This window comes from Engraulis encrasicolus, chromosome 23, assembly GCF_034702125.1.
Source record: "Engraulis encrasicolus isolate BLACKSEA-1 chromosome 23, IST_EnEncr_1.0, whole genome shotgun sequence".
Lineage (NCBI taxonomy): Eukaryota > Metazoa > Chordata > Actinopteri > Clupeiformes > Engraulidae > Engraulis > Engraulis encrasicolus.
In genome coordinates, this window is record NC_085879.1 from 17,426,106 (window position 1) to 17,435,956 (window position 9,851).

Genomic DNA, 9,851 nt, shown 5'->3' on the forward strand with positions numbered 1-9,851 from the left:
CTGAATTATTCTAAGCAGGCGGGGGCCTACGCCAAAGACAATCACTACTGCATACTTCAGTGTTTCAATAAATATCTTAAACTTCTTTTGGTCTATAGAGTCTTTCATGGTAGAAATGTAAGCTAAGGCGTTAAGTTCTGCCAGGAAGATGAGACGGTATTCAGCTCAATTATTCCCTTGCATTAACCAACCAATCACTGTTCTTGTTCTTAGGCACACCCTCTCCCTTGCATTCTCATTCATTTGCCTAGAGCCAATAGGACGCCTGCCCGCTCATTTATAAACCCTCTGTCTATCTCTGCTCTTCTGCTGACTAGAGTACGCTGGTGTCGACGCTCCCACCACCTCCCCTTCACCCTCCATTGCTGGCCCGTCCTCGTCCCATGAGGAGGATCTGCAAGGCGTCCCTGCTTTCGACGCAGTTAGGCATCCTCCCTTCAGCCTTGCCACCACGAGGATGCTGAGAGCGTCTGCCCTAATCTTCACGGTCCCAGGTCGATGGTCCTCTCGTTAATCTGCTGTGAATGCCACCACCTCCAGCCACCGTCACCAGTTGGTCCCCGTCCTGTGAAGGGGGGGTAGGCTCTCGCCCCCCTGCCTTATCCATCGGCAGGATATGCGCATTCTTCATCTGAATTATTCTAAGCAGGCGGGGGCCTACGCCAAAGACAATCAATGCATACTTCAGTCTTTCAATAAAGATCTTAAACTTCTTTTGGTCTATCGAGTCTTTCATGGTAGAAATTGTATTTCCAGTTATTCACGTAACCTGTTGCGGGGAAGTTGAATCAAGTGTCTGATGGTTGGGTTCTCTCTCCCTAACAAAAGAGAGTGGCGTAGTCATTAATATCCTTGACATTTTTTGCCACATTATGTTGGATAATGTAGTTTAGCCTACTGCAAAATGGACATAGCAATATCTTTAAACAATTTGGACCACAAGGCTTTGTCACAAGTGAAGGGGTGTAATGAAGACCATTGTCTGTGTAAAATCAATTTTGGCAAAATAGTTAATGCACTTTGAGAGAGAGAGAGAGAGAGATAAATTGTGCTTTACCCAGCACACTGTTATGTGACTTCCATAAATTGTAGAAAATCATGGGTTATGTGTAGAAATGCAACTTTCATGTCTTTTAAGGAGCACATTAGGAAGGTGCAGGGAAGCCAGCAGATATCCCAGTTCTTCTTTTCTTTCTTTTTTTCTCTCTTTTTTATAATACTACAACACACAACATGGGCAAATACGTAGGCCCAACAGGATCTGCACTAGTTTACAATAAGTTGAAGGGAGGGGCCTGTGGCATCAGTGGTTTCCTTTGGAATGGAACATGGAATCTCATCACCAGGGGAAGAGGTGGTTTTCATGGGTACATTCAAATATGCAACCTTGCGTCCTCCACGTTTTGCTGATGCCCCTCCTCCATGGAGAAAACAATTACGTTTTCCCTGTCAGCCTAGCCACAACAATTTTTGGGGGACTATTCTTCATTCACAACTCAGTTTGCAAATGAGAAAATGACTTAACGATTGAGCTTTTGTGAGATATTGAAATACAATGCCGTTGTCAGTGACGTCATCACAATGTATTACTTCCTGGTACGAGGCCACATGCACAAGTGGAGGACGCAAGGTCGCATATTGGAACGTACCCTATGTGTCTCTTTCCATGTGTCTCTTTAAGAGGTGTCAAAAGCAGGGCTTTGAACCGTTATTTTTTTCCAAACGTTCCGTTCCGAACAGAAACGGAATTATAACGTTTCCGGTTATGGGTTCCACCAATAAACTGACGTTCCCGAACCGGTTAGAACAAAAAAAATATTTTTCCCGGAACGGTTAATTTCGTTCCTGTCAGCTGATTACTCCCCATAGGCCTAACTGACGTTAATTATCCAAGAAAGACGGAACTGCAAATGAGTCAGCCTACATTCCAAACTGTTTATTCAAGCGGATGAAAAGAATATCCTCCAGAATTTTGTCATTCAGGGACGACCTAAGCGGAGAAGCGGAGAATAAACCTCAATGATGAAAATGCGCGCTCCACACTGACTTGGGTCACAGGGAGCGCTATGATGGACATTGTGAGTTTGGGCATATTTGAAGCGGCCATGGATGCCCAATAACGCCGAACATTCTCGGTGCGCTTTACATACGCTTCTCTTCAATGTCTTACAATGATGCAATGGAAACTCTGCCCTTTTGTATGACAGTGGTTTCTCTTATTTAAGATGTGGAGTGGAGACTTTGTAATCCACAGCTCTCTCTCCATTCAGTCAGAGAATATCTGATGTCACACAGGACGTGAACCTCAGCCGTCATGGTAACGTGTGCAGAAAATATTAACTTTTTATATTAATTTTTTTGTTTGTTTGAGGAACGGTATTAACCGGTATTAACCGGTTACCATTATTTTTAAATAAGTGTTTCCGTTCCAGAACATAAAAAATAATAACGTTTCCGGTTTCGTTTCTGTTCCCTGTAAAATACAAAAAGTTCCCGGTTTTCGTTTTCGTTCCTTGAACCGGTTCAAAGCCCTGCTCAAAAGTAAAAGTTAAAGTACTTTTGTGGTTTAATTACAACACTGGCACGTGACATTACATAGCTATTACATCATTTACTCAATTGTACCTAATGAAAGAGATAGACTGTGTTATTACTGGAAAACACTGAAAACCTAACAAGGACGACCCACCACAAACTTGATCCAACCAGTGCAGAGTTAGCAAATAGTAAGACAAGTACACAGGTCTACTGATTACTCAGATAAGTTACGTGTGTTGGAAGGAAACTGTGTTTCTTTTTTTTACTTTTAGTTTTACTTTTGACACCTCTGGGGTGAATTTCTCAAAACCAAAGTTGCTTACTACATTAGCTACTTTGTTGTTTTCAATGCATTTTCCCATTGGCAACTACCGAAGTTGCTAACAGACTAACAACTTCCCTTTTGAGAAACTCACCCCAGGGGTGGTCTCTTTTCATGTGCATCACCATGCTATCTCCCAAGGGAGAAAAAAAAAGAAAAGAAATGGGGGGGCGGGGGATGGGCGGATGTAGCCAATCACATTGGCTCGGCAGGATGGAACTTGTCATTCCCTGCATATTTTTGGCCACCAGCTCTTCCTCTTTACATTTTCATTATGATGAAAGCTGCCGTGAAATGTCAGAGACGATACACAGCTGACAGAGTTTAGTTTAGAGTGGAAGAAGTGCAGACTGACTGGGCTGCAACAGCGCGGATGTGTCTCGCCATCTGAAAACAATGTACCTGCAACAGTGCTTCCTCGTTTCCATCTGTGGCTTCATATGGTTTTGTTTAGATTATGGACAAGTGATGATCTGCGTTTTGTTTTCACTGAATTTCTTTATAGGGTCTGTTGAATGTCGTACACAGACAGACGAGTTGGCTGAACATCCACCATGCCAGGTAATGTGCATTCTTTGTAGGGTTTTTTTTTTGGGCAGTGCTTACAATGTCTCAAATCATTTCAAAGTTGTTTTTGATTCTGGTGTATTACAGCAGAGAATATGCCTCATGCAAAGAATACCAGCATACAGTCAAAAATTGAGATTTCAGGGGCACAAAGGGAGATAGATAGATATATTTTATTTGACATTCTCAGTTCTTATAAGAAATTAAATATATGAATTGGATCAAACCGCACCACATATTTAAATTAAAAATAAAAACCCCAGAAGGTTGCCCCCCCCACCAACCTGGCGGGTCGGCAACCTTCTGGATACAAGTCTGATGCCCTAACCGCTTACCCATGACTGCCCAAAAAGAGGTTGGTGATCTTAGGTTACTCAGCACCCCGTTAATATCAGATGACTCAAAAATGGTTGGACTCATGATTGCTTCGATTGTGCACGTTTTTGCAGGTGAAGTTAAAGTTTGTGCACAAACCATTTTTAAGTAGGGGTGGGCATAGATTATATTTTTTTAAATCTAGATTAATCTCTCTGTAATTTAGAAATTAATCTAGATTAACTAGATTAATCTATATCAAAATGGCTCATTCAGAATAGGCACGCTAGCGAAATAATGACGAAAAAAACCCTTCGGGGTTTCTTAAGACAGATGGCGCATTAGACCAGAGCGCATCTCTTTTTTCCAAAATGCATCTCATCTTCAAAAAAAAAAAATGGTCCTGTTGATACTTGGTGATGAAAAAAAATCACTGCAATATTTGTAAAGTGTGTCGAATATGTTAGGAAGCATAAGATGTACTACTGAAATTTTGAAATGAAAAGCGCTATAAATTGTAGAGGCACATACAGATAAATCTATCAAACATTTAGGCTGTTTACAATTCAGCATTTCTAATGGGCAGAGAGAGAGAGACAGAGAGAGAGAGAGAGAATCTGCCACTGACTGTTAAAAAGAGCGGCGGCTCCTTTAAAAGAGGGAAGATCTACACAGGCACAGCAAAGTGCTCACAGCAGAGCCAGCCAGGCTACTAGATACTGTATCTAGAACCTTAGCACTGGCCCACGGTGATTTTGGCCTAAACTTGACAGTTGTTCTCAGAGTTGGAATGGCAGAGGAGTTAAAACTCGAAATAAATTCACTTTGCCAAAAAAAATATCAAGCGCGACAACCGCAAGGTTTCTTACCGTCTGACATCTCACTGAGTCGCAAATGCGCGATAGCAACATAAACACATTCAGCGAGAGTACATATTGACAGTTTCAGTTTGACAAACTTCAAAATGCATTTCACACGGAATGTTTTGCAATTATGGCACAGGCAAGATTTCTGGAAGTTTATGTGTTCCATGCAATGCGTGAGGAAATGTAGGCTATGTCGAGTTGGTAGCCTAGGCTACTCACACACAATAACGTCTCTCTAATCTACACCTCAAACAATAACGTCTCTCTAGTCTACCACTTATGAAAAAGCACTCAAAACAACACCTACCACGGCAGAGAGATGAATGTTTTCAGCATGCAAACACTGTTCATATTTATTAGTTCTGCTGAAGCAGCAGGTTGTGAGGAGAAGCGACTGGAGCGCAGTCTGAACGCGTCTGCCAATCAAACGCTATGGTGACGTGCCCAAACTCCAAACCCATATTTTGAGAATAGATTAACATGCGATATTTTCCTTATCACACGTTAAGAGTCTCACATTATCGCAGCACGTTAACGCCGATAACGGCCCACCACTATTTTTAAGATATTTAAGTTTTAAGATGTTGTTGACCTTTGGTCACTCAGCACCCCATTAACATTCAAATGACTCAAAAATGGTTGGAATCGTTTGTGCAGGCAAAATTAATGTTAGTGCACAAACCATTTTTAAAATCATTTAACTTGTACTTTTTTGTAAGCAGGCCTATATCACACAGCAGGAATCGTTTGTGCTTCATTTTTGCACATTTGTGCAGGCAAAATTAATGTTTAATAATAAAAAAATAATAATTTAACTTTCAATTTTTTTGAAAGCAGGTCACACAGCACCCCGTCAATATCCGAATGACTCAAAAATGGCTGGAATTGTTTGTATAATATAATTTGTGCAATAATTTTCCATGCACAAATGAAGTACAAATGATTCCAACCATATTCGAGTCAGTCAGTTTTTGGCGGAGTGCTGCGGCGGAAGTACGTAGGATGGCTCGCGAGGACAAGCTACCCACCCACAGCAAAAAAACTGCTGCAGCCGCAGCAGAGGTATTGACACCTGCGCAGCTGACTACCGCAGATTCGGGAAGCGGGTCTACAACATAGTCCAATTGCACACCGATGCAAATCCGATCCGGGTCCGAAACCCCCATCTGCTCTGACAGCGCAGTGGCGTAACCATGCAAGAACCGCTACATTCGCCGCGGATCCATTACGGACACTCGAACCTGACCCTTTGGTTTGGCGCATCCGCCGCGGATTTCATTTGAATCCGCCAAAAGGACAAACATTCGCAGCGCATCCATTGCGGACCCTTGTTTCATTCACTACAGACCCACTGCGGACTCTGTTTTTGTAAAATGGTAGGAATATTATAGACTACCAATAGACTACACTAAACTAGTTGAGCATTTGTTTCAAACAGCATTTGGATTAAATTCAAATTTTGCAGATCAGTACAAAATAACACATAACATTTGCACATTGAACAATCGCCTGTCGGTGTCTGTGGGTGCCTTCAGAGAATATGAAGAGTTCAGATGCAAAACCCTCTAACTCCATTTCTGAAGACCTGCATTTCTATATTTTTTTGCCATGTGTTGTTTATTGTCTCGTCTGAAATCCCTTAGCTCGTTCATTATACCTCACAGGCTAGCTGCTCGCGCTCCCCCTTCTTCCTTCATTACAGTTTTTCTCAATTGGTTTTGTACATTTCTCACAACAGAATAATCACTCAAAACTTTTTGTTCAATTGTGACTTCCTGCCGTTTCCTGTGCACATGGTAAAATACGTTTTTCATAGTTTTCAGCATTTAGCAAATGCTTTCGTCCACCATGCAATGGTTGTGTACAATTCTCAGATTTTTTTAGTGCATTATCAATTGCTTTTGTCATATCACTCAAAAAGCTTTGTCACTGAATGCATGAAACTATCGCACCCCCCAAAACATTTAGGCCCTAGGTCATAGTTTAAGTCTTGACATGCAAAATGATTTACCAAGCTGTCATAATGTGATAAGCACTGTATAATTTCCATTGGATTTTTGTCTATAAATGTGATCTGAATTGGTAAATTGCTCGCAGGTAAATATTGACTCTCTCTAATCAAAGGCATTATAAGTGTCACGGATCAGACAGACGACCAGAGGACCACAATTGCGTCACACAAGGAGATTTATTGAAGTTTTAGGGAAAGGGAGGATGGGAGTGAGTGAGGGTTCCAGGGGTTCCAGTGCTGAAGGATTACCGGGGTTACAGGGGTCCCAGTGGTCCGTCCAACGTGCTGTGTGCGTGTGTCCCCCAGTGGCAGTGAAGCGTCCAGCGGAGCCGGTGGTGGGTGGTCCAGTAGTCCTGGTTGGGGGGGGGACCACAAACACAACAGCACGATGAAACAAGGCAGAAGTACAGTTCAAGAGAAATCCAAAATCGTTGTGAAAAGTCAGAAGGCTGGTCAGAATTACCGGGGTGGAAGAGAAGTCAGGAGTCGAGAAGGCAGAAGGCAGGTCTTGTTTTCCAGGGAAGAAGAATTGTCAGGGTACAGACGGGTCCGGGGTCACAAAGGAGTAGTCAGGTAGAAGTGCGAGCAAACAGGTTCAGGGTGTGAGCTTTGCAGACGATCTGACGAAGTAGAGCTGAAAGACAAGTCTTTAAATACTGAGAGAGGTTAGTGGGTAATGTAGCGCAGCTGGCAGAGTAATCAGAGGAGAGCAGGGCAGAGACAGGTGGAGCTAGTTTGGGTGAGTAGAGAGTGGTGAGCAGCACTGTGGCAGATAATTGAAACCAATTAAGGTGGTGAACTGGTGGAGTGAGATGGCTCATGACAATAAGGGATAGAGAAAACAGGCATACAATACAACAGTAGGCACTGTACTGCATTATATTACTCTTTGCCTCATGTGGCCTTTATAATTACGCTCCACGCAAAATTACAATATTTCCCTATAATTTCACAAGACAGTAAGTGCACTTTATACAGTATCAGTGTATTGTTTCAAATTTATTTTGCTTTACAGTTCTAGATTTTTTTTTCACATGGGCTTGCAAGACAAGTAAAAAGGGATGGTAGAGCGCGCATTTTGACACCTCAACCAGTTTGCTATTTTTCCTATTTTGCAATGAGAAAACCTATCAATAAATATGTCATAGTCTAAATGTATATCTAGGACAATCTTATCTGATCAATGTAATATAAAGTCGAATTTACAACATTTCCCATCCAATCTAAACAACATTTTGCTTCAGAAAAGATCCTCAAGAGTGTACTATTCAATTGACAACATGACAAATCGATTTGACTAGCTTGTCCATACACGGACTACACTATGACACAATGACTAACCATTCTGCTGGCACTGATACGTTCATTGACACAAAAACTTGGGTTTTGAGCAAGAGACTCGGTTTTGCAGGTCATCCACTGTGTTTTGCCTTTTGTTAAAGCTGTTTTGAGAATGAATATTATGTTTTGCAAATTGCGAGAGAGATTCGAGAAATGTACAAAACTAATTGAGAAATACTGTAATGGTGAGCTGCTACGGCTATCAGGCATTTCTGTCGCTCGTTCACATTCCCACCCCTGTGACAGAAATGATATTGAATTTTATAATCGGAGATGCTGACTGGAGTCGGTATTATCACTGTAGCAGGGTGGGTAACAGAAGGCTAGCACTGACGAGCCAGAGGTAGCCTCCACTTGCTGGCTGTTGCACAAGATTAAGAACAAATTCAGTTATTTGTAACCCAACCTACTTCATATGTTCATTCACTAATGATTGACAGCGTAGATGAAGGTGCAGTTCATCAGCATTATGTATTGCTAATAAGTGCCCTGCTTAATTAACCTTGATGTGAGGAGAAGCCACCGCTTGATGGCTTGTAGCGTTTAAACGGTTACATCCCATTGGTCCGACAGCCCATTAGTCCGACCACACACGTACTATGCCCAAACTAAAACAATTCCTAACCCTAACTGTCATTAAAGGCATATTCTGTCAGTAAAGTTAATTTAGCGGCATCATTTTGTAATTATTCACTTTTAAGTTACCTGAAAAGTTAAAACTATGCCCAAACCAAAACAATTCCTAACCCTAACCGTCATTAAAGGCATGTAGCCTGTTAGCCCAGTAGCCCATTAGGGCTTCCGCACACCGGCTCCGACAGCACTGCGGAGCACTTTCGCTTCTGACACAATTCCGACCCCCAAACCCAATTTCACACGAACATAGCATTGATAGTCAATGGGCGGCGCCGACAAAATAGAACTTGCTCTACTTGCTATCTGACATCCGCGAATGTCCGCAGACATCGGCGCCAGTGTGTGGGGTTCTATTGTAAACAATGGAATCAAACTTTTGCGGAGCAATGCTCAGCACTTTGTCTGAGCCGGTGTGTGGAAGCCCTTATGCTCCTCTATGGCTTATTGTCTGACTTATGGGCTGTCAGACTAATAGGCTGTCTGACCAATGGGCAGCCCCCTGTTTAAACTCTGTAGGTGACCAAACGTGTTATGGTCATAATTATAACCCATTGGTATATAAATATACCACGATTTAATTTCAGACCAACATAGCCGTTTCACAGCACGATGAGCACTTAAAACCTATGTTTAAAGTTGCTTTGATGCCAGCCAGTTAACACCCATCTCCAAATCACTTAGATGTTGACGGGGTGCTTGTAAGGATTCTGAGACAGAGACCCAAATGCAGATCAGGTTTGGCAGATTTATTTTGCACACACAATGAGGTCAGGGCTAGTGTAGAAGTAAAGTTCCAAAGCAGTGTACCACAGTTCCAAAAAATAAAAATCCAACAGAAAAAACTTCAAAAGAGAGGGGCAGGGCAGGATTTTGGCAGATCATGAGAAGCCAACTGATCTTTGATCTCCTCGGACAGGCCATTGAGGAATGTGTTGTAAAGAGCCTCAGTGCCCCATCCAGATGAAGTGGCGAGTGTTTGGAAGTCAATGGCAAAATCCGACACAGATCTGCGACCCTGGTGCATCTGGAGTAACTCACGGGCAGCCTCATGCCCATGTTTGGATCGATCGAAGACACTCTTCATCTCTGCTGAGAAATCCTTGAACTTCCCACAGATTGTTGACTGAGCATCCCATACAGCAGTTCCCCACTCTCTGGCGCGTCTTGACAGTTGGGTAATCACATAGGCTACCTTTGCTCGATCGGTGGGGAAGGTACCTGGTTGTAGTTCAAAGATGAGGGTACACTGAGACAA

The 9,851-nt window shown here is 42.5% G+C and overlaps 1 protein-coding gene across 1 annotated transcript in view; it reads left to right on the forward strand.

Moving 5' to 3' along the window:
* Positions 1-3,190: 3,190 nt before the first annotated feature.
* LOC134439804 (uncharacterized) overlaps positions 3,191-9,851 on the forward strand; it is a 41,487-nt gene continuing 34,826 nt past the window's right edge. Inside the window, exon 1 of the mRNA XM_063189709.1 lies at positions 3,191-3,421. Within this exon, the coding sequence (XP_063045779.1) occupies positions 3,257-3,421 (165 nt within the window). The 5' untranslated portion in view covers positions 3,191-3,256. The remainder of the gene's footprint in view (positions 3,422-9,851) is intronic.